The sequence below is a fragment of the Marmota flaviventris genome, chromosome 3, assembly GCF_047511675.1.
Source record: "Marmota flaviventris isolate mMarFla1 chromosome 3, mMarFla1.hap1, whole genome shotgun sequence".
Classification (NCBI taxonomy): domain Eukaryota; kingdom Metazoa; phylum Chordata; class Mammalia; order Rodentia; family Sciuridae; genus Marmota; species Marmota flaviventris.
Window position 1 is genome coordinate 10,471,929 of NC_092500.1, and position 27,658 is coordinate 10,499,586.

A 27,658-nucleotide genomic window follows, 5' to 3' on the forward strand; every position below is an offset into this window, starting at 1 on the left:
GGATCAGGCCTTTGTTGTCAATCTCAGCTGAGAGCTGTGGAATTTCACGTCTCCACGGGGGCAGCAGGGGAAGGCTCCATCTCTTCCCCAGGAGAGAGGACCGCAGAGGGGACAGGGTGGGGCACCCACTAGCCCGCCCGTGGCATCGGAGCCTCGGATCTTCACGAGGCAGAGGCAGTCACCTCCCCGCCTGGCTCCCTGTTGCCGACGGTGGACAGATGCTCCGCACCACCTGGGCGGTTCTTTCCCGGTTGGTCCACATAAAGGAGTACCGCCTTGGACGGAGAACGCCATTCATTTCCCTGGGGGCGGGGTGGGGGGCTCCATTCCACGTGCCCCCAGCTGCTCCCGTTCTCCCCTACCCTCAATCAGTTGGCAAAATCTTTCTCTAAGATGCACTTTAGATTTAACAACGAAACCATAAGTGGCCACGCCTGCCCCACCCGGAGAATGGACCCCTGGACCTCTCTCCATCCATGCCGGCAGCCAGTTCCTCCCGCATCTCTCAGCCCCCTTCCCCTCCCTAGCCGCCCTTTTCCACCGCTCACCTGGGCTCGGGTTTCCAAGCACTGGGGCTGCGGGGGTGCGAGTACCAGGGTCACGGCCTTTACATTTTAACAATGAATCAAAACGCTGCTGGGCGGTGGTAGGCTCGCTCTCAGAGCCTCATTTACATGAAGGCCGTGGGATTGGACCAGCCGAAGACGAGGGGCGGGGCGGAGGCGGGCGGTACCCCGCAGCCTCGGAGCGCGGGACTCGGCACGTTCTGCCTGGGCAGCAGCATCCCCTCCCAGGCGCGGTTCCCAGGGGGCCCACGAAGCTGGCACGGTGGATCTTCTCTTTGGTTTATTCAGGCCACAGTGCCCTAAGCCGACTTTAGCCGAGACTTCACCTCTCCGCCTGTTTTTGGAACAGGATATGTAATAGTACCTATGAGAATGAAAACAAACAGTTTGCACGTGGCTCAGGAGGCTGAGGCAGGAGGATCCGAGTTCAAAGCCAGCTTCAGCAAAAGCAAGGCGCTAAGCAACTCAGTGAGACCCTCCTGTCTCTAAATAAAATACAAAATAGGGTTGGGGATGTGGCTCAGTGGTTGAGTGCCCCTGAGTTCAATCCTTGGTACCACCCCCTCCACCCCCCATCCCTCATCTAACAACAACAACAACAACAAAAAAAAAACCCAAAAACTGAAGTGTATCAGAATAGGCACCCAGTAAATGCCAAACAGATGCACAGAACTAACACAGCATCGCAGTTGTGGCCTCAGGGACCACCAAACATCCCTGCAGGAAGGCTTCAACCTCCACTCCACATTTCCACCAACTGGAGCTCAGGCCCTCCCCACTTTGACGCTGACCTTTGATCTGTACTGTCTGCACGCAGGCTCCTGCACCATGCCCTGACATTCAAGAAGACAGTGTCACCTACCAAGGGAGTCCAAGGAGGTCCTGGAGAAGGGGACCTCAACGCAGGATGTTGTCCTTGACATAGTGACTGAAAAGAGTTGTCAAGTATCAGATATGAAGGTACAGAAAGTTACTTAGGAAAGCAAGGAATTCATGTTCAACAGAGAATTGGGGATGTGTGGGGGGAGAGCAATGTGTGCTTTTGGGATCTTAGGCTCTTCTTTTAAAGGAAACCTGGCGAGGGGTGTGGTGGGAAGATTCATGGGGACATCAGCCTGGTGATGACAAGACTGATGGTGGTGGCAGTCTGGCACTTTCAGGACTCTTAGGTTGGCGTCTTCTCCACTATCTGATCAATAGATAGCACTGGGAAAGTGCCCCAATAGCAAGTTTTGTTTCTCTTTTTTCTCAATCTATTCTAAAAATACCTATATCTGTGGATAATTAATAGTGCACAGGGAAATTTTCAAAAGTGAATAAATTCCCAGTGACTTCACACCTACAATCCCAGCTACTTACAAGTTCAAGGCCAGATTCAGCAATTTAGTGAGATCCTGTCTCAAAACTTAAAAATAAAGGGCTGGGAATGTAGTTCAGTGACAAAGCACCCCTGGTTCAATCCTCAGTACAGGAATAAATACACAAGTAAAAGACCACCGTGAAGATTTGTAGATTTTCCAGAAATGTGGGAGTGACAGGCCTGGGAGAGAGAACTAGCTTGGGGATAAAAGGTACGAACTTTGGCACAAGTCCTTCAGATTAGAGATATAATGTCCTTTTTCTTTCTTTTGTCTCCTTTCTACCTTTTAAAAATAATCTCTGGCTGGGTGTGGTGGTATATGCTTGTCATCCCAGTGGCTTGGGAGCTTAGGCAGGAGGATATTGAGGTCAAAGCCAGCCTCATCAATTTAGTGAGGACACAAGCAACTCAGGGAGACCTGGTCTCTAAATAAAATATTTAAAAATGGGTAGGGGGTCCTGACTGTGGCTCAGTGCTAGAGCGCTTGCCTAGCATGTGTGAGGCACTGGGTTTGATCCTCGGCACCATATAAAAATGAAAACTTAAAATAAAGGTATTGTATCCATCTACAACTAAAACAAATATTTAAAAAGGGGATTTGGGGATGTGGCTTAGTGGATTCAACCCCACTATCCAAAATCAATTCTACCTCAATAGTTATTGCAGGGTGACCAGCACCCCTCCAGGGTAGGTTCCTGATCAGGAGGTGTGAGCCACCTGGGCATAAAAGTCGGAAATAATTAGTACGAAATAGAGATGGAACCAGATATTAGATATAAGAAGAGGAGCATCTGGACGAGGTTTCAGTGGGAGGAACGGTGGGGTTTGGTGCTTGTTTCTCCATATGGCAGGGTCTTGTAGTAAACAGGTTGATTGGCATTTTGGCAAGCCACACCCACCTCCAAGAGGCTGTGTGGCTCCAGCGGGTCACCCCATCTCTTATGCTGTGCTGAACTTGCAGTGGAGCTGGGTAGGAAGCCACATGAACCAGGCGTTCTCTCAAACCAGCCAGGTTGCTACTGGGAGTTCCAAATTCAAGGCTTTCCTCCTAATGGCTTCCAGATTGCTGTAGTTCATGCACATGGCTCAATTCACATATGGGTCATGGATGGCTTCCAGCCAATATGCACCTGAAGGACTAAGTACTAAGGTCCCCATTTCACAGCCACTGAAGATCAGCGAAGTTAACTAACTTGCCAGTATCACACGGTTAGTAAGTGGCAGAGCCAGGCCTAAAACCCCTGTGAGTCACCACAGATCATCTTCACTTCCTGATTCATCAGACCTTCGCCTGTGACTGGAACATGCTAGGCCACCACGGAGGGTACAGGGGAGAGGAGAGAAGAATAAAATGTGACTCCTTCCAAGGTGAGGGGCCTCCTGATCAGTGAGAGAAACAGAATCCTGAATGGTTCATCCTGGCCCAGCATGGAACTGGGTAAAACACACCCACTTAACAAGGGCCACAGGCTTCCTGCCTGGCCCCTCTTACTCCAAGCAAAACAGAGGCTAGAGAGACCCCCCCTCAGGAAGTGCTCATCTCCCCCTCGCGCTTCCTGGCTGGAGATCTTGAAGAATGGGACTTGCCTCCTCTGAGCCTATGGTGCTTGGGTTGAATTTGAAGCACAGGGTGTGGCCTCGGCTCTCTGCCCCCACCCACAAGCAAAACCTAGAGCCAACTCAAGGCAGCAATGAGGACAAGTCATTTATTAAATATTTACGGATCGCCTTTGTCAGTTATCAGGACAGTCTGCAAACAAAGGCTCAGTCTGCTTCTCTGGTGCAGAGAAGGGCTTTTAGCAATCCAGTGACAGCAGCCCTCCCCTTGCAAAGCCTCTCTCTTGCTACACATGGGCATGCTGATACCCATGCTGTCCAGGGCACAGGGAGAACAGCCTTGTTCCCATTTTATCATAGGGACAGGGAAGGCTTCTTGGAGGCGGTGGCCCAGAGGCAGGGAGGGTGAGCAGGGCTGGGACCAAGGCTGCGAGCAGCCTGTATCATCTGAGGGCTCTTAGAAGCGGGCTGCTGGCTCCCGGACTGCCTATCGGCCAGCCCTCTCCAAGCAGGCAGCAACCTGGGTGAGCCAGAGCACCCTCCCGCACAGCCAAAGGAAGGTCAGCACCTTGAAGTTGGGAACCCTGGAGGAGACAGAGGCCGAGGCCACCCTGACACAGGGACCCTCTCTTCCAGTTCCTGACCCACCTTGCCCACAGGGAGCTCAGGCCACCTCAAAAGAACCTGCTAGAAGAGATTCCTTCCCTTAGTGGACTGAGCCAAACTCCCAGGAACCACGGCCATTGCTCCTCGTTGTCCCAGAGCAGGGCCTGCCGAGGAGGGACCTGAGGGAGGGTAATGTCTGCAGATCCCCATCACAGCCTTGAACATTTGGCTTTGGGGGTAGAATCTTCTGGTTGCCAACCAACTCCTCTTCTCCTATTAGTAACATAATCCTCATATATTTTATTTACTTTTGTACTGGGGACTGAACCCAAGGGTGCTCTTCTGCTCTACCACTGAGCTACATCCCACTTCTATTTTTTTGAGACAAGTTCTCACTAAATTGCCAAGGCTGGCCTTGAACTTGATTCTCCTTCTTCAGTCTCCCATATTGCTAGGATCACAGGTGGGTGCCACCCCCTATAATCCCCATTTTTTTTTTACATGTACTTTTTTTTTTTTTGCATTACAATTCTTATTACCCATATATACCACAAATTTTCATATTTCTGTTAGTATATGAAGTAGGTTGTCACCCAATTGGAGTCTTCCTTCATGTACTTTGGATGATGATGTCCATCACATTCCACCATCCTTGCTAATCCCCTGCCTCCTCCCTGCCCCCCTCCTCTGCCCTATCTAGAATTCATCTATTCCTCCCATGTTCCCCCTCCCTACCCCACTATGAGTCAGCCTCCTTGTATCAGAGAAAACATTTGTTCTTTTGGGATTAGCTAACTTCACTTAGCATTATCTTCTCCAACGCCATCTATTTACCTGCAAGTGCCATGATTTTATTCTCTTTTATTGCTGAGTAATATTCCATTGTGGATATATGCCACATTTTTTTTTTATCCATTCATCCACTGAAGGGCATCTAGGTTGACTCTACAGTCTTGCGTTGCTATAAACATTGATGTGGCTGTGTCCCTGTAGTATGCTGTTTTTTTTTTTTTTTAAAGAGAGAGAATTTTTTAATATTTATTTTTTAGTTTTCAGCGGACACAACATCTTTGTTTGTATGTGGTGCTGAGGATCGAACCCGGGCCGCATGCCAGGCGAGCGCGCTACCACTTGAGCCACATCCCCAGCCCTAGTATGCTGTTTTTAAGACCTTTGCGTATAGTCCGAGGAGTGGGATAGCTGGGTCAAATGGTGGTTCCATTCCCAGTCTTCCAAGGAATCTCCGTACTGCTTTCCATATTGGCTGCACCCATTTGCAGTCCCACCAGCAATGAGTGTACCTTTCCCCCACATCCTCGCCAACACTTATTGTCTTCATAATAGCTGCCATTCTGACTGGAGTGAGATGATATCTTAGAGTAGTTTTGATTTGCATTTCTCTGATTGCTAGAAATGATGAGCATTTTTTCATATATTTGCTGATTGATTGTATATCTTCTTCTGAGAAGTGGCTGTTCAGGTCTATTTGTTGACTGGGTTGGTTTTTTTTTTTTTTTTTTTTTTTTGGTCCTTAGCTTTTTGAGTTCTTTATATCTGATGTGTGAGGGGTAAAGATTTGCTCCCAGGATGTAGGCTTTCTGTTCACCTCACAAATTGTTTCTTTTGCTGAGAAAAAAAAGTTTTTACTTTGATTCCATCCCGTTTATTGATTCTTGGTTTTAATTCTTTGCTATAGGAGTCTTATTAAGGAAGTTGGGACCTAATCCACATGATGGAAGATTAGGGCCTACTTGTAATCCCCGATATTCATCCGGTATTTGGTTTCCCAGGAAAGGCCAAAGTCCCCAGCCTCTTTTGCAGCCAGGACTTCCTTCCTCCACTCTACCCACCCCTGCACCCAGGCCTTTGCCTTCCGCCTGGCCAACAAAACCCAAGTGTTGAGAGTTCTTAAAAGTAGTAAGTATCCTTCTTACCTTCCCCTTCATCCTGCCAGCTGAAATGCAGATTTGATGGCCTGCAGCTCAAGCAGCCATCTTGGACTATGAGGCAGAAGCCATGTGTTAAGAATGGCATAAAAACTAAAACACTGGTAGAGAATCCCTGGGTTCAATCCCCAGTACCACAAAAACAAACAACTAAATGCCAACCTTCCCACCCTTCAGCCTTCCCAGCTCCAAGCTGGTAACCTCCTATGTCTGCCAACTAGAGAATTAGTTGTTTCTTAGTTTTGTTTGATACATATAGCTAAAACCCTTTGAAATTTTATTTATTATTATTATTAGTGTGGTTCTGGGGTTGAATCTAAGGATACTACCACTGAGCTACATCCCTAGCTCTTTTTCTATTTTTTCTTGGGACAGAGTCTTGCTAAACTGCCCAAGCCTCAAACATGAGATCCTCCCGCCTCGGGAGTGGATGGGATCACAGCGTGCACCACAGGCCCAGGGGGAACCTTTCTTTCCTTCAGCCCTGAGGATTGGACCCAGGGTCTCAGTGGTGCAAGCAAGTGCTCCAGCACTGAGCTGCATCTCCAGCCCTTTTATTTTGAGACAGGATCTTGCTAATTGCCCAGGCTGGTCTCAAACTTGCTATCCTCCTGCCTCAGCCTCCTGAGTTGCTGCGATTACAGGTGTGCACCACCATGCCTGGCTTCACCCATCTTGAAGAAACTCCTAGAGGCCCAAGTCGTCCCCCAGGATGGAGGGCAACAGGAAGGGAGTTTCAACTCTGTGGTCCCTGATCCCAGAATTCGCTAAACCACTGTCACTCAATTTTCTGGCTGTCTGGAAACACCATGGCACACATGGGAGGGGCAGGTCAGGACTTGACACTTGTAGAAACAAGGAAAACTGTGAGTGTGATGGGCAGGGCCTGGAGTCCGGACCTGTGGATGTCTCAGCTGAGACAGCGACAGAAGACACACCCTGAAGTGTCCCGTGTGGCCAAGTGGCTCAAGCAGGTGGTCTTGCTTTGGCCCTGAGGGAGGTGTTTTGTCATCTTCCATACAGCTGCGCATGGTGGTCTGCAGGGTGAGACCCACCCCCACTCTGGGCTGAGTACCAGAACCCCTGGAGGGTCTGGAAACAGGTGCATCTGCGCAGCAGGGAGGCGGCCAAGGGGAGTCACCCCACCCCAAGAACAGGAGGAAGGCAGGGAGGCAAGGGAAGGAGCCTGAGGCCTGTTCCCATGCCTGGGCGTGGGTTTTAGACATGAACTCGCTGTCATCAGACACCCCTGGGTGGGTTCTGGTGGTGCCAAGGAGGGAGGCCAGGTTCCCTAGGAATGGCCTGAGCCATGGTTTTCCTGAGCCTGCCTGCCAGAAGGGTACGGCTGCTCCTGGCACCCCCAGTGGAGTTGGGGGAGGCCCATCCTTGATTCCCTCCCATGTTCTGAGGTGAAGCCTGTGGCCCCCCAGGCGCTTCCCTGCACCATCTCCCACACTAGCCCGCGGGCTTTCCTGGGAGCTGGGAATACGACTTATCCTGCCAGGACTCACGCTGCACCAAGAGGGAGCACAGCTGCCTTACGAAGCCACATCGAAGCTCTCTCTGGAAAGAATACGAAGAAATGGCAGCCCCGGGCGATGGCAGGGGTGGGTCAGCTCTGGAGGGGCCGTACTGTGCTGGTTGGGATGCACTTTCTTTAACAACTGAGGACGCTGGGGTGGGGCTCAGCGGTACCCCTACCTAGCACTGGGATCCCAGGGTTCCAGCCCAGCCCCACCCAAACAACCAAACAAACAAAATGAAAGAAAGAAAAAGCCGAGGATCAAGGATCAACGAATGCTCCTTTGTTGGGCCCTGGGAGCTGCTGGCAGCCTGAAGGGGTCCCAGATCTGGGCTCTCCATCACCTCAGCTCCAGCTGAGGAGCCTGATGAGGCCCGGGGAAGTCTGAGAGGAGTGCAGGGCCTGCCACTGTCCAGCCACCCAGAGCAGCAGGTGGACTCTGGACTTTGCCATGGACATGCAAGAGGGACCCAGGGCTAACACGACCTTAGCGCATCCTCAGGGACAGTTGCCGGAGAATGATGGGCCCCCGCCCCAGCCATTTCCACCACGCCCTTGGGACGTGGAGACAAGTGACCTGGGAATAGGGTGGAGGGGCAAGGGCTGGGGGCACACCAGCATCCAGCCAGGGGGGACAGGCCCCAAATTCACCCCAAGATTGGCCTTTCCTGACCAAACCACAAGGCACACATTTGGAGTTTCACAAATCTGATGAGTTCCAGACAGGGGTACATTTCGGGAGATGCCTGACCTGGCTCTGAAGTCCCCTGCTGGGGCCAGCTCTCAGCTGCCTGCTCCTTCCGGGGTTCAGGCCCCAGAGTGGTCCTCGGACAAGGACAGTCCCAGGCCTGAGAGGCCCTCAAGTTTGGCTGTGGAGCCACCGCCTCAGTGTGCAGGTTACAGGACGGCCATGCTGAGGCAGGACAGGACCTGGCACTGCTGGGCTCTCGGGCTCACTCCCCGCTATGTCGGGATTTGCCTGTCAGCCGGCGGCGCTGGGTCTTGCTGGTGCGGGTGGCACTCGGGGGCTTCTTGGTGGAGTCCTGTGCCCGTCGGGGACGTTTTCTCTTGACCTTTTTCCGGCTGTGGGCATGCAGCGACGCTGTGAGGGAGGAGATCCTGTGGAGGGTGGAGGGGTGAGGCCCAGCCTCAGTGTGCCCTGGGAATGGGAGGGCTGGGGGCAAGGGCTGGGGGCACACCATCATCTAGCCAGGGGGGACAGGCCCCAAATTCACCCCAAGGTTGGCCTTTCCTGACTCCAGAGCACCTGCAGTCCCACACCTGGCCCTCTAGCTTCCCCCCACAGGCATGGTGACAAGCCAGGGCTCACCGCTGAGACAGCAGGGGGTCTTTGGACTTCCTGGGTAAGGCTCTGGTTGGTTTCTCCACAGACGACATCTCCTCCTTGGACCCGTCCCCAGCCCCTGGCTAGAAAAGCACAGGAGAAGAACTGTCACAGAAAGTGGATGGGCCTGGGGACACAGCTCAGTTGGTAGAGGGCTCACCTCCCGTGCACGAGGGCCGGGGTTCAATGCCCAGCACCACAAAACACAAAAAACGGGGAGTGGATGGATAGGGACCAGGCTGGACACCCTAAGTGAGCATGGCTATGTCCAGTGGTGGGCATGGCCTGATGCCTAACAGGCCTGGAGCCAGGCCAGAGAAGGCCTTGGCCAGATGGCCCACATCCACCCGAAAGCCAAGATCACACAGGGGACAGCCCTATTTCAAAGTCCTCCCTGCCTCAGCTTGTAGTTTACAGTGGACAGTCGAACACTCATGAATAAAAAGCAAGCAAACAGGTGACAGGACTGGTCTCTGCATCAGATCTCACACAGGGACCAGCACAGTGGCAGATGAGAGTCAGACCCTTATGGACAACACAAGGCAGTGGCTTCGGGCAGGACGCTGCCACCATGGGACGCACGCAGGTGGGTCTCTGTACCCAGGTTCACACTCAACTGAAAACATTTGGGAAAAAAATTATTGCTTCTGTGCTGAACATGACAGACTTTTTTCTGGTCATTATTCCGTAAACAACGCAGTGAACTATGCACCTTGCACCGGGCTGGTATTAGACGTCATGAGCCGTCTAGAGGTGACTAAAAGCCCAGGGGGACTGCACAGGCTACAGCAGGTACTATTTTATTCAAGGGACACAGACACGGCAGATCTTGGAATCGGGAGTCCTGGAACCAATCCTCCTTAGCCGCAGAGGGACAACTGCACATAATAAATCCTGAGGCAAACCAGGCAGATACAACTGTGATTGCAAGTGGTGTTTCATGAAACAAGGTTACATGTACTCACGAGGAAGCTTTCTGCTATTTTCAATTACATTCTTTTTCATTTTTATTTTTTTGGTACCAGGGGTTGAACCTAGAGGCATTTAACCACTGAGCCACATTCCCAGCCCCCTTTTTATTTTCTCCTTTCAGACACAGTCTCACTAAGTTGTTTAGGGCCTTGTTAAATTGCCAAGGCTGGCCTTGAACTTGTGATCTTCCAGCCTCAGCCCGCTGAGCTGCAGGATTACAGGTGTGCCTACTACCCGGATCAATTATATTCTTTTCTTTTTATTATTTTTGCCATGCTGGAGATGGAAGCCAGGGCCTCGTGCATGCTGAGCAAGCACTCTACCACTGAGCTCCTCCTTAGTCCCTCTTTTTTTTTTTTTAAAGAGAGAGAATTTTTCTTTTTTTTTTTTTTTAGTTTTTCGGCTGACACAACATCTTCGTTTGTATGTGGTGCTGAGGATAGAACCCGGGCCGCACTCATGCCAGGCGAGCACGCTACTGCTTGAGCCACATCCCCAGCCCTCTTTTTATTTTTTTAATATTTGTTTTTTATTTATAGTTGGAGACAATACCTTTATTTTATTTATTTTTATGTGGTGCTGAGGATCAAACTCAGGGCCTTGCACATCCTAGGCGAGCACTCTACCGCTGAGCTACAATACCAGCCCCCAGCCCCTCTTTTTAATGCTGTGAACTACTGATGATTTACAACCCACAGGTTGAAAACTCATGCTCAGTGTACACGGATGTGCCATATTACTGCTGCTTATCACACCAGGGGAACAATCACAACAAACAGCAATCTTTGAGCACTCATTGCTGGGCAGGCAAGGTACCAAGTGATTCACATGGATTGGATTCATCCCCTTTTGAGGATTGAACCCTGGGTCACCACAAAGATGTAACCTTTTTTTTTTTTTTAAAAGAGAGAGAGAGAATTTTAATATTTATTTTTTTAGTTCTCGGCGGACACAACATCTTTGTATGTGGTGCTGAGGATCGAACCGGGGCCGCATGCATGCCAGGCGAGCGCGCTACCGCTTGAGCCACATCCCCAGCCCTTTTTTTTTTTTTTTTTAACTTAAAAAAAGAAAAAGTGTGTGTGTATATATAAATATACATATTTATATATTTATATTTGTAGTTGGACACAATACCTTTATTTTATTTATTTATTGATATGTGGTGCTGACGATCGAACCACTGCCTCGAAAGCTAGGTGAGTGCTCTACTGCTGAGCCACAACCCCACTCTCCCCTTTTCATTTTTTAAAACAGGGTTTAAGTGGCTGAGGCTGTCCTCAAACTGATGGATCTCCTGCCTCAGCCCCCAGAACTGCTGGGATTACAGGTGAGTGCCACACCACACCTGGCTGGAATCACCACTTTTATCTTCAGAGCAATGCCACAAGGCAAGTGCTACCATGAGCAGCTTCCAGTTTATGGATGAAGACAGGGAAGAAGGCAAGTCAAAGAAACTTGCCCAAGCCGGCTGCGGTGGCCCACACCTCTAATCCCAGTGGCTTGGGAGCTGAGGCAGGAGGATCGCAAGTTAAAAGCCAGCCTCAGCAACTTATGAATCCCTAAACAACTCAGCAAGACCTGTCTCTAAATAAAAATATAAAAAAAAGCACCCCTGGGGGGCTGGGGATATAGCTCAGTTGGTAGAGTGCTTGCCTTGCATGCACAAGGAAGGCCCTGAGTTCAATCCCCAGCACCACAAAAATAAATAAATAAACACCCCTGGGTTCAATCTCCGGTACCAAAAAAAAAAAAAGAAAGAAAGAAACTTGCAGCTCCTTTACTGCCCAGTGGTGCAGCCAGGGACTAAAGGGTCCAGACCACAAGAGCTTCTTGCACTGCGATACCCGCGACATGGGCAGTATCCGGCAACCCAATGAGGACCATGCCCCATGCCCGTTCTTCCCCAGGGCAGGACCCACCTCAGGCAGGGGTAGTCCGAGCAGTCGGGCTCCAGAGAGGTCCAGGTCGCTGATGGTGGTCACGGTGACTGTGTGGTTGGGGTGGTCATACTGCACAGACTCTGTCTTTGCCGTCACCAGCCGGTCTAGCTCATCTGCCTCCTCTGCAGGGCAGCCACAGATCAGGCCTCAACCCCAGAACAAGCAATGGAGCTGCAGCCTCCCTCCCAAGCCTGGACTACAGGGGCCCTTCCACCCTGGCCCAGAGCCTGGCCTGCAGACAGATGTAATCAATCACCCACTCTTCCCTCCTTGCTCTAGGCCAGACCCCATTCACAAACTCTGTGATACCAGGAGCTGCCACCGCCCCTCCCTCCAACTACTTCCTCCAGTCCTTGGAAACTGGGTTCTGTTCAGGCTCAGTTTACCATGAGGTTTGGGTCTCCTCCTGGTCTCTGATCCACTGTGCTTAGAGATATGAGAGGCCCACCCCTAGTGCCCAGGTCATCACCAAGACCCCTGAAGCTAAGGAGGTCACCTGTGCAGTTCTCACCCTCTCCCCCCAACACCAGAAGCCCAGCCTCCCTGGTTGTTCTCCAGGTCAGGCCAAGGACTCACCCAGCGCCTCCTCTCTCTCTGCCAGCATCTTCAAGTATTCTTGGTGGCGCTAAGGGCACATGGGAAGGGTACAGTGAGTATGGCCTCTCCTTCAGTCTCAGCAGGGGCACTGCTGACCTCAGGGCATGTGAGACCACGGCCCGATAGTTCAAGGTCAGGAGGAGACTCCATACTCCACCTTCCCCAGTCCCAGGCCAGAATCTCTCCCTGTATAAAGGGCTTCTCAGTCCTGTCCTGCCCCACACCCCTCCACCTTCCCTGTGGCCATCTCTATCAGGGCCATCTGGGGCTGTAAGTCCCCCTCCATCCACCTTCCTTCACCTCCTCCCGGAGCTTCTTCTGCTCCTCCTTCAGCCGCTGCTTAATCTCCTCGATGGCTGCCTTCTTCCGCTCCACTTTCCGCTTGTGGAAGCCAGTCAGGTACTCCCTACAGGAAGGAAGCAGGCCAGAGGCAGGAGAGTTTGGAGGAGATAAGGAAAGAACTGGCTTAGGAAGAGAGCACAGCCAGTGCTGCACCATGTGTGCAGGGCTCTACTCACCCACCCTCCTCACCTCACCTGTAGGGATCAAGCCCCATTAACAGACAGGGACATGGAGGCACACAGTCTAGGTTACTTGCCCCAGGTCACACAGAGTACAGTCATGCACCATTTAATGATAAGAACACAGTCTGAGAAATGAGTTGCTAGGTGATTGTGTTGTTGTTTACATATCACAAAGTATATTCACACCAACTTAAATAGTATAGTCTACTACACATGGAGGTGGCATGGTACACCATCATTACGTGGGCCATCACTACCAAATCATCATTATGGAACATCTGATTGTGTAAGCTGTTTTTCTTTTTTTTGTTTGTTGTTTTTGTAGCAGGGATTGAACCCGAGGTGCTCTACTACTAAGCCTCATCCCCAGCACTTTTTATTTTTTATTTTGAGACAGGGCCTCACCAGGTTGCTGAGGCTGGCCTCAGTCTCCCAAGCCATGGGGTTGAAGGTGTGCGCCATCACACGGAGCTGGACGGCCTAAGTTTAGCAAAATATGAGATATGTTGCCTCTTTCCACTCTACACTCTCCAGAGCTCTCAGCTTCAAACAAGAGCTGGTAGTGGACACACAGAACTGGCTGAGGCCCCTTTTACACTGGCAAATATCACCGCTCAGGGTATTGAGCCACTTCCGGCAGGGCTTTCAAGAACACCAGATCTGCAGAAGTCCTCCACTGAACCAACACCCACTTCCCCAGGCCCCTGGCCCCACCCTAGGAGCTGCTGATTTACCCTCGGAGTTTCCGGGTGAGACCCAGGCATTTCGCTCCCTACCCCTGCCCTTTTACATCTCCTAGAGCCGGCTGCTCTTTAGGTCAGAACCGTTTGGTTCTGACGCCCAGCACGGGCTTTTTCGCGGGGTCGCCACCCTGTGCCATTTGTCTAGCGGGGCGCTGGGCCTGGGGCACTGCAGGAGCTCAACAGGCGTCTGGGGAGTGAATGAAAGCAGACAAGCCATTCTCGTTTCATTGGCTCATCGTTCTCAGCGACGGCTGAGCGCCTACTGGGCGCAGGGTCGATGGAGCCAGCTGGACTACCGAGGTCCGAGCTGCGGCTCTAGGCGAGCAGGAAGAGAGCGCGCCACCCCAACGGGCGGAGCTAGGAGAGCCCGAAGGACAGTCTGGCCACGCCCCGGGGCGGGGCCGGAAGAGCTCTCCACGCGGGCGGGCGCGACCCGGACCTGACCTAGGCCTCGCCGGGGAGCCCGAGGGGGACGCTCTCCCGCCCTGCCACTCACCGCCGCTTCTCTTCATCGAAGCTGAGAACGAGCCGGGGACGCCGGTCGTCGCCATCTCGCTGCTTCTTTTTCTTGTTGCGACCCATAATGCTGAGGTTCCCACCAGCACAGCTTCCTATATCGCCTAAGAGACTTCCGGGTGTAGCGTTCGCAGCCTTCCGGGTGCACTTCGCAGAGTGGACCGCCGTTCCGCCCGTCAGGCCCCGCCTTTTAAAGGGGCCGCCTGTTCTGTCTCCTCCCGCAATGGGTTGTATTCTGGTTATGGTCCTCCCAGACCCCATGCCTCGGACAGTGCCTGGCGCTAGAGGGCGCTCAACGTGGAGTTATTCGTGAATGGCCAAAATTCTCTGGTCCTAATTTAGGTCTGATGCCAAATGGTTGGTGATTTCCATGAGAGAGCCAAAGTGCTTGGTTTTGTAGTCTGGTACCCCACCTACAGGCTTGTGACCCAGGACTAGTTGCCTTCCTTGTGTTTCATTCACCCTATTCCTAAAATGGCCATAACTTTCGTGACTTTGTAGGTTTATTGTAGGACAGCGCTTCTGGAACTTTGACATGCACTAGATCACATGCGGGGCTTGCTAAAACGCAGATCCCTGGGCTAGCAGGTGTGGAGGTGCCCGGCTGTAATCCCAGCAGCTTCGGAAGCTGAGACAGGAGGATCGCAGGTTCAAAGCCAGCCTCAGCAAGAGTGAGGCGCTAAGCAACTCAGTGAGATACTGTTTCAAAATAAAATACAAAATAGGGCTGGGGTGTGAGTGTGTACTGTGTGCTGCGCACACGAAGAAGCAAACTTATTTCTGAGAGAAGGGACTGGGGCAAAGCTGGAACTTGAACCTGGTTCTTTGGCCTCCTTGTCCAGCTCTCTGGGCCACTGGTCTGCAGGACATTCGCCCAGTAGCCAACATACCCTCTGGGGGGGGTAATATGTCACAGACTCCCTCCCCCACTCAGAGTGGCTGTAGATCAAGCGGGAAGGCACTGCTTGATAAACAGAAACCTGCCTCTCTCACCCCCTTCCCTCTCCATAGTCCGTTCATTTGGACTTCGGGCTGAGGCATGTTCCCAGAGCAGCCGTCACCCCTGCTTTACAAAGGACAATGCAGAGGCTCCGAAAGGGAAAAGGACTTGGCCAAAGCCACACAATAAGCGATGGGATCAGAGCCGCCCACTGCCTGCTGCCCCAGACAGAGCAGCTCGACCTTCCCAGGGCTTCTTGTCGGGCCCAGAGACGGGAATGAGTGAGTCAGCTGCTGGCCTGGGACCCAGGTGGCAGGCTCTGCAGGTTCACCCCTCTCCCAGCCCAGCCCCAGCCACAGGTCCTACGGGGCTCAGGGAGGACACATCCATGAATGAACCCGGTGCAGAGTGAAGTCTGCCGCCTGGGTTGGCTCCGCTGCTCCAGACCCTTGCAGGGAGTCTCAGGTTCCTTTGTCCCAGGAAGGGAGGCAAGGACCACCCACCACCCTTGTTGATTGGGTTTCTCTTAAAGTTATTTTTGCATTTATTGATCATGTACTGTGTGCCAGGAGCAGCGGGACATGGCATGTTCTCTGAATAGAAATGATGATAAAGATGGCAGCTGCCACTTACTCAGCTGGTCACATCATCATTTCTCCGGGGGCATGATCCCCATTTTGCTGAGGAGGAAACGGGCTCAGAGAGATGCAGTCTCTTGCTTGAGATCACACGCAAGAGCAGGAGATGCAGGTGACGTCCAGGGGTCTAAGAACAGAGCTTTTCTTTTTTTTTTTTTTTTTAAATATTTATTTATTTTTTTAGTTTTCGGCAGGCACAACATCTTTGTTTGTATGTGGTGCTGAGGATCGAACCCGGGCCGCACGCATGCCAGGCGAGCGCGCTACCGCTTGAGCCACATCCCCAGCCCCAGAACAGAGCTTTTCTTAATTTCTCTGGACCCAGTTTCTTAGGCTCTCGGGGTACCCTGAGTCTTAAAGCGGGTGAGGGGAATCACATCTACAGGGCCCCTGTTGGTTTCAGGCACAATACATTTCTCCCCCCCCCCCCCAGGTCCCTCTGCCTTCCCCTCAGAGACAGGACCAGGGTTGCTTTAACCACTGAGCCGCATCCCCAGCCCTTTTTATTTTTTTGATTTTGAGGCAGGGTCTAGCTAAGTTGTTTAGGGCCTCGCCAAGTTGCTGAGGCTGGCTTTAAACATGTGATCCCCCTGCCTCAGCCTCCCCAGCCTTTGGGATTACAGGTGTGGGCCATCATGCCTGGCTCCAGCCCTTTTTATTTTCTGAGACAGGGTCTCCCTAAGTTACCCAGGCTGGCCTTAAACTTGTGATCCTCCCAGGCACCATACATTTATATACCTTACCTCAGCTAATCCCCACAACCCCACAGGGAAGATACTAGTATTAATTTGACAAATGAAGAAACTGAGGTTCAGAGATGTTGAGTAACTGGTCCAAGGACACATAGCAGTGGAGTGAGGTTTAAACACAGGTCTATCTGATTTCATGCTCAGTGGTCTCTTCTTGGCCCCAGGGATCTCCTCTGCACACTGTAGTCCCAGTCCAGAGTGCGCGCTTGGCTAGTGTTGGAGAATCAGTATGGGGGACTGCGAAGACCTGAGACAGGCCAGGTGCTATGGAGCATACCTGTAATCCCAGCAGCTCAGGAGGCTGAGGCAGGAGGATCTCTAGTTCAAAGCCAGCCTCACCAACTTAGACAGGCCTTGAACAACTTATCAAGACCCTATCTTAAAATAAAATATTAAAAAATGGGCTGGGGATGGGGCTCGGTGGCTAAGTGCCCCTGGGTTCAATCCCTGTACCAAAAAGAAAAAAAACAATTTGAGGCAGCCTAGGGGACATTTCCCTGGTGTCCAGCAGAGGGCGCCCATGGGAGCCCCAGGAGAGCATGGAGATTGGGTGTGGCTCATGGGACCCGCCACCGTTGTGATGCCTCTTCTTTGGCCCTCTCTGGAGGTGGGCCCACCAGGTCCCAGGGAACCCACCAAGATGCAGCTCATCCATCCACAGTGACCCCCATTTTATGGGTGAGAACACTGAGGCAACACAGCCGGTGCCAGATGTCCTGGAGCACAAGAGTGGCTAAGCAGCTGCCACCGGCTCAGGAGACTGTGCCCAGGGTGTGGGGGAGCCTGGTGACGTTCTGACTTGAGACTTCCAGAACGTTGACGGAGTTCCCACAGCTGCTTCCCAGGGAGGTAGAAGGGCCCCTGGAAAAATGCGGCCCAGCAACAAGCGGAGGGAAAAGGCACAGGGAGTGGCCTGCGGGGTGACCAGGCCACCCACCCTGATCCCTCATGAGCACCGGGCGTTTGAGGTCAGCATTGTCAACCAGGTAACAGCCGGGCTGCTCGTGAAGAGGCATCCTCTTTGAAAACCATGGAGGACCAGCTCAGAGGCCTCATCAGGCCCAGAGTGACCTCTACTCTCCTGTGCCCCAAGGAAGAGGCTGTGGGCAGCAGGAGGCCTCACATTAGCCGGCCTCTACCTCTGGGATCTTTGCAGGGGTCCACTTACCTCCCCAGCTCCTCCTAGCACAGAAATGGGGGCTGGCAATAGGGGTCAGGGGACCATGGCTTTCAGATTAGCCTCCCAGTTGTCCTTGCTCCAGCAAAGGGGCACCAGAGCTCGAATGCATGGGGCCCGCTCAGTCTCAGCTGGGCCTGGCACAGGACCAGGGCTCCTTTTTTGCATTCAGAGCCCATTTCCTCCTTTAAACTGGAGTCATGACATCTCAAAACGCAGTGCAGTGAGGAGGAAGGGAAAACCACCACCCACGGGGCACTTGCCATGAGCCACGCACTAAATTTGTCCTCCCTCATGTGACATCTCATTTAATCTTCACAACAACCCTAGGATACGCTGTGTGTAATATTCCCTTTCTATAAATAATAAGCTCAGGCACAGAGAGGTCAATTAATATGCACAAGACCACACAGCTGGTAGCCCCTCCTTCAACTCCAGGTTGTTGTTTTTTTTTTCCTCCAAAGTCTTTTTTTTCTTCCTTTTGAGACAGAGTCTCACCAAGTTGCTGAGGCTAGCCTTGAACTTGTGATCCTAATGACTCATCCTCCCAAGTTGCAGGAATGATAAGCATGCATCTTTTTTATCCCCTTAAATGGAGTCTCCTGTTCAAACCCCAGCACTGCACAACAATCAACAAATAAAGACGGTTTGCTAGGTTGGCCCCAAACCCCTGGGCCCAGGTGATCCTCCTAAGTAGCTGGAGCTGCAGGCAGAGGGCTGCTGCACCTGCTGACTCCACGTCTTTGAGCTCCTGAAGGTAAATGAGAGGGGGCTGTTGTTCCCTCCACCTTCTCCCATCCCACCTGGCACCAGGACCTAATGGGTTCAGTGCCCTCCATGGTGCCTTCAAGGGTGTGCTGAGCTCTGCTCCGTCTGGGGAGCCCGGGGGAGACGGTACACATGGAGGAGGTGAAGGCAGGGCCAGGCCTGGGGAAGGGGACCTTTCACCCACGGACACGCACACAGGAGGCTGGCTCAGGGGAACAGAGGCAGCTGCCTTTATTGGCGGCCTTGGGCCGGCTGGTGTCACTCGAAGGCTATGCACTTGATCTTGAAGTCGCCGTCCGCTGCCACATAGTTGATGGCCTCCAGGTTGAGGCGGTTGGGGAACTTGAACTCGTGTCCATCTGGCAGCTTGATGGTCAGGTCCGTCTGGTCAAAGGAGAAGCACACCTGGAGGTGGAGAGGGACATGAGCCGGGCCGCAGCAGGACCCGGCCATGCTGACCCCGTGACCAGGCAGTGAGGGAGGGACCCCGGGTGGGGCCCAGGTCCAGAGACCCCAAACCCAGCACCCCCCAGGGCACTCCCCCCCCCCCAGAGCCACCTCCACGACACTCCCAGGCTGGAAGGGGAAGGCGGGCTCGCGGTGCTCGGCCCCCCAGGCCCCGCCGTCCTTGCTGTTGCACACGATGGTGTTGGCGTCCCCGAAGGCGTTGAAGCGCGGGTTGAAGTGCAGACACAGGTTGTTGCTGTCTTTGCCCAGGTTCAGCACGAAACTAGGGAAGAACAGGTGAACTTGAGGATAGCTTGGCCAGCTGAGGCTACCTTCTGGTCAGTCCCTAAAGCAGACCAGTCTGTCACTCGGTACACCACTACTGCACCTTGCTGGGAGACTCATCCAACCAGACCAGAAATCCGTATTCTAGTCTGGCCTGGCTGTGTGACTTGAGCTAGTCTCTGACCCTCTCTGGGTCTCAGTTCGCTCGCTTGCATGATGGGGGCTGCAGAAGAAAGATCTCTAAGGGTTTTGCTGTGCTGATGGCCCCAGACTCTTGCAGATCTAACCTTTTTTTTTTTTTTTTTTGGTGCTGGGGATTGAACCCAGGGCCTTGTGCATGTGGTATCCCCAGCCGGTGATCTAACATTTTAGGTCAAGCTCAGGGACCCCCTCCAGATGGTGACCTCTGGGGGGGCAAGTGTCCTGTCTTGTACATTTCTGAATCCCTGTTGCCCAGCACTGAGTGGGACACAGCATATACTACCGGGTGAATGATCAGAGGTTTTTTGGGCTGGGGTGTGGCTGCGTGGCAGAGTGCGCACTTAGCACGTGGGAGGCCCTGGGTTTGATTCCCAGCATCACGCAAAAAAAGAAAAAGATGGCTCTTTTCGTGGAGCGATGAGTGTGAAAAGAGTGGGTGTCTCTTACAAAGAAATCACCGCCATCATTGATATACCCAGCCTCTGTCCTCCTCCAGCTCACCCCTGCCCCCGTGTTTATTGATTAAGAAACTGAGGCCCAGAGAGGTTGGTTGACTGGTCCAAGGTCATAACATAAGGCTGCTGAGAGGAAGGGCCCTGGATGGGCGAATGAAGGACTGAAGATACAGAAGGGTGGGCCAGGGACAAGCAGCCCTAGGAAGGAGGGTCTCTAAGGGAGAGTGGGTGGCGCCCCTCTGTCCCCTTCTCCAGGCCCCAGCCTCAGATCCTGCCCGGAGTCGGAAAGGGAGGGGGCCAGTCAAGGTAAAGATGAGGCCGCAGCTGGTTTAATTTAGAGGCTGGGAGGGGGGAGGGGGCGAGGATGGTGGGGGCGCCAGACCCCGCGGAGGAAGTGACTCACCCAGAAACGCAGCCAGCAGCTGGCCGCGGACCCACTGGAGAAGCGGGCTTCCCGCCGGCCACGCCCACCCCGCCGCCCCACCCAGGCCTCGGAGCGCCATCCCCGCCATCGCCATCCCCGCTACCTCCCACCGCCACCGGCGGTCACCCCTCACCTCTTGGCGTCGGGAGCCACCTCGCCGCGCACTCTGAGGCACTCTCCGGGTTTGAGGTTCAGGTTGCTGGCGACCAGACCCTGTGGCACACAAGACCCGCCCGCTGGGTTAGGGAGAGGTGGCTTCCTGGGGCGGCTGGGCGTGGCAGTGGGGTCTTTCCCACCCTATGTCCTCTGACCAGGCCACCGGGAATCCTGGGGGACAGGACAGGTTCTTACAGGGAAAGCCCCTCTCCCCACAGGGACTCTGAAACATGGGGTGCTCCCCAGCTCGGGCTCTGGATCTTGCCCTTGGGCTGCGGGACCTGGTTCAGAGCAGCCTGGGAGGCGGGGTTCAATGCCCCTCATTTAGCAGAGGCCACTTGCAGCGGGTGCAGACACTTTCCCAAGGTGACACTGGAGGGGTCTGTCCCTCTGCTGGAGAACTGGCCTGGGGCTACAGCAACCTCCCCCATTGGGGTCAAGCTCCTCTCTGCAGAGAGGTGCAGGGGCCAAAGAGGACACCGAGGACTATGGCCAGGCCCTTCTGCAGGAGGGAGAACCCCCAAAGATTAGGGCTGCCCCTGGGGATGGTTCAGGGTTAAGGAGACTGACCAGGACGCAGGGCACTGCCTGGCACTATGAGCCCTGGCACCAGGGCGGTGGGCAGGAGTTAACTGGAGTTAAGAGTTCCTTCTGCCAGAAGCCTTCCCTAGGGGCCTGGGGAGACTCCGGCCTCCCCTTCCCTCCCTCACCAGCCTCTTCAAGTGGGATTCCCCACCCCCACCTGGTCATCCCAGAGGAACCAGCCCCACCCCCGGCCCCAGGGAGACCTCCACCAGCAGCCCCCCTGGCTCCTGCAGACTTTTTAGAGCTCTCTGGAGCAGAGGGTGACTTGGCCCTGGAGCAGTGACTGGAGACAGCTGCAGGGGGGGAGGGGACATGAGGCTCTGGAGTGCAGGAGGGGGGAAGGACAGTGGCCTGGACCAAAGTGCCCCCCCACTGTGGCCACACCCTTCAAACTCCCACTTCTCCGAGCTGCAGAATTGAGCTGCAGAATCGCAGAATGTGGGACCTTGGCAGAATCAACTCCGCTGCCCCACCCTGGAGCAACCAGAAAATTCTTAAGCCACAGAAGGCCCTGGGGGACCATGGCGCCCACCCCCATTTTACAGATGTGGCCACTGAGGATCAGAGAAGAGAAGGCACTTGTCCAAGGCCATACAGCTGGGACTAGAGCCCCGCTTCGGAATGGCCCTGCACTCCCCTGGTCATCTGCTCCCCGCTATCCCCAGTCCTTGGGGTGGGGGACCCACACTCACACAAGCCATAGTGAAGCCTAGAGGGTGTTCCCGGGGTCTGCTGCAGGGCTGTCAAAGGACTCCTCAGAGAGATGGGCCCGGCCGCTCCCACCCTTTTAACTGGACCGGACCCGCTGAGTCCCGCCCCCTGGAAGCTCAGCCAATTGCAAGTCAGGACTGGGATGGGGGCCACCAAGGCGGGGTCAATGGAATTTCTAAATCGATTCTGGAGCAGAGGTGACCAATCAGAGTAGCGATTCCCCTCCCTCCTTCCTAGCCACGCCCCCAGGGTCCCACTCCACCTCCTATCCTTCATCCTCCCCCCATCAAAAAAAAAAAAAAAAAAAAACTTATGCTGTGGCAGAGATTGGGGGGAGCCAACGGAAAATAGTTTGAGGATGAGCTAGACCCAAAAGTTGGCGGGAAGGGGCCTGAGGCCGGCAGCTGAGCACAGGGGGCGCCCAGAGAAGAGGGCTGAGGGGGCGCAGGATGCGCCAGGGAACTAGAGCTGGGGAGGGAGAGGCTGCGACCTGGGAGGGCCAGGGCGTGGCTCCCGCTGAGTGCCACTGCGGAGGGCTAGGGCCGGTGGCCACGGGGCCCTGGCCCCACCCGTCCCCCACCCCGCCCCGGAAGCGGTGCCTGCAGCTGCCGCACTCGCCGCTCACTTTGAGCTAAAGAAAGGCTGGGCCCCGCGCCAGGGTGAGGCTGTCAGCTGAGGCCTGCACCTCGGGTTGCCTGGGCGGAGGGGGCGGCCGGGGGTTCTCTGAGAGTCGCTGCCCCCGGGAGCGCAGGCCTGGGAGGTGGCCCGCGGTGCGCCAGGCCCTGAGGGTTGGGGTCTCCACTCTGTGCACCCCTGCTCCTCCCATCTCCTGTCTGAAGCCAGCCTCCTCTTCCCCACGTGCACAGCAGATATTCTCCTGAGCACCTACTGTGTGCCTGACCCTGCTCCGACTTCAGAGGATACAAAGAGGAGCCCCTCCTGGTCCCTGTCCCTCCCGAGGAGCCCATGGTTGGGGTTAGGTGGAATCTGACCAAGAAGCTGATGAAGAAACCGGGCGGTTCTAAGGCGAGTGGGATGGAGAAAGGGAGGCAGGTGGTCTCAAAGTGCAGCAAAGAAAGACTGGCCTTCCCGCAGGACACAGGCCTGAGGACAGGGAGCGTCTGAGCATGTAGGAGAAGGTGGGGGGCGAGACTGGAAGAAAGCCAACTGTACCCGGTCTTGAAGGGGCTCGTGGGCCAGGTAAAGGGCTTGGCGAGTTTCATCTGAGGGTACTGGGGAGCCACCGAAAGTTGTAGGGAGGGTGAGTATTGAGAGTAGATATGGGATATGGGGAAGGTTTCCGCAGCAGAGTTGAGGGGGCCTGCGGGCAGTCACCTCACATTCGGGACCCGCTTAAGGAAGGGGCACGAGGGCTTGCCAGGGAGTTTCCAAGGGGACCTGCTCTGTGTGGCCACCCCCCTTCTAAACTGACAGCACTGAAGAGGGAGGGAGATGCGACTAGGAGTGAGTCACATCTGGAGGCCAGGCCAGCACCCACCCACCCCTCCCGGCCTCCCCAGCCGAGCCCCCACACCCCCACACCCCACTTTTGTCCAGATGACTGAAGCCCGCCCCCCCTGCACCAGATGACAGGGGTGTGTGTAGGGCCGCCCTCTGTGTGGGGGACCCAGAGAAGGGGGCTGCACCCAGGAGCCCCCTCCCTCTCCCCAGGCCAGTGTCGCCTGGTAACCCAACCACAGAAGCTTCACTTTTTCCTGTGTGCCTCCCCAAAACCTCAGTCCTAGGGAGGGGCCGCCGGACCAGCCCAGCTGCACTCCTCTCCCAGAGATGCTCCCTGCCACGTCACAACGGGGCCTCAGGAGGTGCCCCAGACCCAGGACCAGAGGAGCTCTGGGCAGGGCGCCTGTCCCAGCCCAGGAGTGACCTGGAGAGTGGCCAGCACCAGGGAGTGCTTGCTCCTGGGCAGGGACGGGTCACTTCCGTCAGGGTCCAGCAGCATGGCGAGGGTGCAGGTCCCCAGGAAGGCCCCACTGGGGTCTGGGGACTTGGGTTCTGCTTCTAACCCTGTTGTGCTCCCCCACCCCCAGGGAATCCTGGCCGCCCGGGCTCCCGGCTTGCCTCAGTCTCCCCATCTGCAAACTGGGCCTGTGAAATGCTGCTCTTCTGCTCAAGGGTCACACAGGGCCTGACTCAGGTCAGTGACTCAGGCATCTCAGGTTTCAACTTCCCTCTGGCCCTTAGGGCCCTTTCTCCCAGACTGAGTTTATCTTCCTGGGGGGATCTGAGAGGACTTGCCCTCTGGTTCCTAACATGGATAACTGGGCTCTCAGGGAGACAAAAGATACCCATGCCAGGCATAGAAGCCCACACCTGTAATCCCAGTATCTTGGGAGGCTGAGGTAGGAGGATGGAGAGTTCAAAGCCAGCCTCCTTGGCAAAAGCAAGACACTAAGCAACTCAGACTCTGAATCTAAATAAAATACAAAATAGGGCTGGGGGTGTGGTTCAGTGGTCCACTGCCCCTGAGCTCAATCCCAGGTACTCCCCCTGCCCCCCAAAAAACCAGAGACCTTTACTAGAGACCCAGATCTACGAGCATGAGCATGCCCAGCCCTTTGGTTAGATGAACAAAGTCTCCAGTGCGTGCGTGTGTTCCAGATCAACTAGAACAAAAGCATAGTCAATTTAAATGTCACCAGATTCAAAGACCTACACAGGGAGCCCACAGCTGATTTCAGGCTGGATTGCTCAACCAGGAAGCAACATTCTGAACCCCAAATATCAAAGGATTGATGTGGGGTTTAATTTTCACAGAAGCTTGCTGGAAAGTCGTACTTTTCTTCCTAGGAAAACCCTATGTATAGTCAGATAGCTCTGCCCTGGGGACATCGCTCTCTTCCCTGAATGAGGGGTCTCTGCACCCTGCTTTGGGGTATGTAGACCTTTGCTGTGTTTTATTTTTATTTAAGATTTTTTTTAATTTTTATTTTTTTGGTACTGGGGATTGAACCCATGGCACTTAACCTTAGAGCCACGTCCCCAGCCCCATTTTCATTTTGTTTAGAGACAGTGTCTCACCGAGTTGCCGGGCACCTTGCCATTGCTGAGACTGACTTTGAACTCGCAATCCTCCTGCCTCAGCCTCCCAAGTTGGTAGGATTACAGATGTGTGCCACCACACCAGATCTGCTTTGCTGTTTTTAAACAAATCTTTGCTTGTGACTTGCTCTTGGTGTGTCTCAACGTGTCTTTTCAGTGGTGTAAGCCTAGAACCTGCCTGGCTGAGTTGAGGACCCAATGCTCCCCTTGGAAGGGTCTTCACAGATCCTGGGACATTCCTTTGGCAATCCAGATGGCACTCTAAACTGAGGAACCACCCGTGGTGAGTTGAACTGAATGCTTTGAACCCAGGGGCAAGTAACCACGGAGCCACATCCCCAGCCCTTTTTATTTTTTATGTAGGACAGGGCCTCAGCTAAGTTGCTGAGGCTGGCCTTGAACTCATGAACCTCCTGCCTCAGCCTCCCTTGCTGCTGGGGTTGCCCGGCTACATTCTTTCTCCTATTTCATGCTGCAGAGTTTCTGTTTCTGACCTGCTGCTTTTTGTTTCTCGCAGTGCAAGCTGAGCTCCTGCTTCACCCTGCTCTGCGGCCTCTGGGAGTGAACCCTCCTATAGGACACACCCAGCCTCTTTTCATTTTTAGCATTTATATCCCTCCAGGTCTCCCACTGCCCTTGCATTTCTCTTCGCCCAGCCCCCCCCCCCCCCATGTAAAGTTGTGAAACTCTGAAACGCCTCACCAGCACAGCCCCAAAGGAAAATGCCCAGTTGCAGGGTTTGATTATTTCTGAAGAACACACCCCCCTGTTGGCTTTGTTTAAGGACCCAGTGGCTGCCCCTCCCTGGCACCAGACGGTTCCCCTTAGGCTCATCTTGTTGTGTGCCTCATGCCCACGTCCGCCCCAAAGAATTCTTTGTGAGGATTTTGTGTCATTTCTATTCTGTTCTTAAGGAAATTTGTTTCAGGGCTCACTTGGGTGAGATTAGACTTTGAACTTAAAGACTCAAGGGGTGGGGCGGGGGCTCCGGTTTTCCTAATTTTGGGAACCAGAACTCAGAAGCTTTGGAGTGTCTGGTAGTCAGAGGGGTCGCATTTCCCCTGAGTACTCGGGGTATCTCCAGGGATGCGGGGAGCAAATGTTGCCCCAGGAGGAAGGCTTCGTCCTCAGGCTATTTGGTGGCAGCAGCACCAGGTGAGGCTGGCCGAACTGGGGTACCGGAGCTCCGGGGGATCTGAGTATCCCATAGTCTTTCTTTCTTTCCTTTTGATCTCCACCTGCAGGTTCGAAATTCTTTCAGCTGTTAAAATATGGGAAATTCAACGTCTATCCCTGTAAACTCACTTGGGATTCCATAATAAATAGTTGAAATTTCTACACTCAAAGCACAGATTTACAAGGCCCGCGTAGGGTCCCGTGTTAGTAGAAGGCACGAGAAAGATCTGTGAATAAACCAGTGAGTCATGATCAAGTCCCGGGAGTGACTCGGGGAGAGAATGGGAACCTGTTTGGGTCTTGATTAGACTGAAACCTTAAGAAGTGAACGAACACTGACCCAAGTTCTCAGGAGGGATGGAGTCTCCTGGGCACCAGCGGCAGACGTGAGGAGAGAATTTCAAAAGCCAACTCCGGGTCCTCAGTCCCCTGTCACCCAATTTTTAAATTTGACCTTTGGGGCATTCAACAAAAAGATAAAGGGCCCCATGAAATCTTGGAGACAGCGACAGCAGGCGGGAGAACAAGCCCAGGGCTTGCCCTGGCCACAGGCCCGGCCCCTCAGAGATGATATCCAAGGGCTCCACGCCAAAGAGGGAAAAGAGTTGGAGACCTAGAGGATGTCACCATGGCAGACTGTCCCCAGCAGGGCCCATCGACACAGGGGCCGTGCCCCCTTCATAGAGAGGGGGACCCTGGGGAAGAGATTGCCTCACCTCCAGAGAGGGACAGGAGGCCATCTGCCCCATCAAGGTGCCCTGGAAGACACATGCCTGAGGCCTCTCAAGTCCCCTTTGACCTTCTGGACATCACCACAGAAGAGGCTCAGAGACTCTTGATGTGGCAGCCTGTTGGATACTGGAGCTCAACTCTCTGCCTTCCTCAACCCCCAGGACCTTTTTCTAATCAAACTGTGTGGCCACTGCACCCTGAGGCCAGTTGACTCGCAGAACCTTTCACTTGCAGATTTAAAAACCTGATTTTCGGGCTGGGGATGTGGCTCAAGCGGTAGCGCGCTCGCCTGGCATGCGTGCGGCCCAGGTTCGAGCCTCAGCACCACATACAAACAAAGACGTTGTGTCCGCCGAGAACTAAAAATTAAAATTCTTTCTCTCTCTCTTAAAAAAAATTAAAACATAAAAACTTGATTTTCAGTCCAGCTCTTCGGGTCCTAAGAAAACCTCCTCACTGGCTCCACTCCTTCCTGAATGGAGGGGCCCTTCGGGATCTTTTAAGCAGCCCCACAGGCGGTGCCTCCCAGGGACACCCTTCAAGGAGTCACAGCCCCTTGCCAGGTGCCATGGGCACGCCTGCAATCCCAGCGGCTCAGGAGGCTGAGGCAGGAGGATCACGAGTTCAAAGCCAGCCTCAGCAACTTAGTGAGGCCCTAAACAACTTAGGGAGACTTTGTCTCTAATATATATATATATAAAAATATAAATATAAAAACATAAAAATATATACGTAAATACATTATATTTTTATTTTTTTAGACTAACAAAAATCCCCCAAATCTCCAGCACATGTCATACCAGATCAACTGGAACAAAAGCAGAGTCAATTTAAATGTCACCAGACTCAGAGACCTACACCCGCTGCCCACAACTGACTTCAGGCTGGACTGTCCACCAGAAAGAAACAATCTGAACCCCAAACATTGACACGGGATTTGATTTCCACAGAAGCTTG

The 27,658-nt window shown here is 53.7% G+C and overlaps 2 protein-coding genes and 1 long non-coding RNA gene across 5 annotated transcripts; 1 reads left to right on the top strand and 2 right to left on the bottom strand.

Annotated features, from left to right (window-relative positions):
* Positions 1–7,818: 7,818 nt before the first annotated feature.
* Positions 7,819–14,331, bottom strand: Nol12 (nucleolar protein 12). The gene is made up of 6 exons (XM_027934867.3): positions 14,178–14,331; positions 12,715–12,820; positions 12,394–12,442; positions 11,797–11,939; positions 8,888–8,985; positions 7,819–8,676 (listed from the first exon to the last, which is right to left on the bottom strand). The coding sequence occupies exons 1-6, from the start codon at positions 14,261–14,263 to the stop codon at positions 8,511–8,513; spliced, it is 648 nt and encodes a 215-aa protein (XP_027790668.2). The 5' UTR covers positions 14,264–14,331; the 3' UTR covers positions 7,819–8,510.
* Positions 14,332–18,676: 4,345 nt separating this feature from the next.
* Positions 18,677–21,824, bottom strand: Lgals1 (galectin 1). The gene is made up of 4 exons (XM_027934936.2): positions 21,715–21,824; positions 20,415–20,494; positions 19,028–19,199; positions 18,677–18,874 (listed from the first exon to the last, which is right to left on the bottom strand). Exons 1-4 carry the CDS (start codon positions 21,721–21,723, stop codon positions 18,728–18,730), a joined length of 408 nt encoding a protein of 135 aa, XP_027790737.2. The 5' UTR covers positions 21,724–21,824; the 3' UTR covers positions 18,677–18,727.
* A 529-nt stretch (positions 21,825–22,353) lies between these two features.
* Positions 22,354–27,164, top strand: LOC114092425 (uncharacterized). Of its 3 annotated transcripts, none has more exons than XR_011707019.1 (4): positions 22,354–22,392; positions 22,603–23,888; positions 24,951–25,076; positions 26,038–27,164. It is a non-coding gene; the product is annotated as an uncharacterized lncRNA (long non-coding RNA). The 3 variants fall into 3 exon arrangements; XR_003582727.2 differs by lacking the exon at positions 22,354–22,392 and having other exon boundaries at positions 22,413–22,933; positions 23,782–23,888; positions 26,038–27,147; XR_011707020.1 differs by lacking the exon at positions 22,354–22,392 and having other exon boundaries at positions 22,413–22,759; positions 23,782–23,888; positions 26,038–27,146.
* The last annotated feature ends 494 nt before the right edge of the window (positions 27,165–27,658 follow it).

Excerpts from the sequence above, each read along its gene's own strand:
- Nol12 (XM_027934867.3), bottom strand. The coding sequence starts at position 14,263 with ATGGGTCGCAACAAGAAAAAGAAGCAGCGAGATGGCGACGACCGGCGT. Across the intron at positions 12,443-12,714 it reads AGAAGAAGCTCCGGGAGGAG|CGCCACCAAGAATACTTGAA; the intron begins GTGAAGGAAGGT and ends ATGTGCCCTTAG. Across the intron at positions 11,940-12,393 it reads AGAGAGAGAGGAGGCGCTGG|AGGAGGCAGATGAGCTAGAC; the intron begins GTGAGTCCTTGG and ends GCTGCCCTGCAG.
- Lgals1 (XM_027934936.2), bottom strand. Across the intron at positions 19,200-20,414 it reads GTGGCTCCCGACGCCAAGAG|TTTCGTGCTGAACCTGGGCA; the intron begins GTGAGGGGTGAC and ends GTTCTTCCCTAG. Across the intron at positions 18,875-19,027 it reads AGCCTGGGAGTGTCGTGGAG|GTGTGCTTCTCCTTTGACCA; the intron begins GTGGCTCTGGGG and ends CTCCACCTCCAG.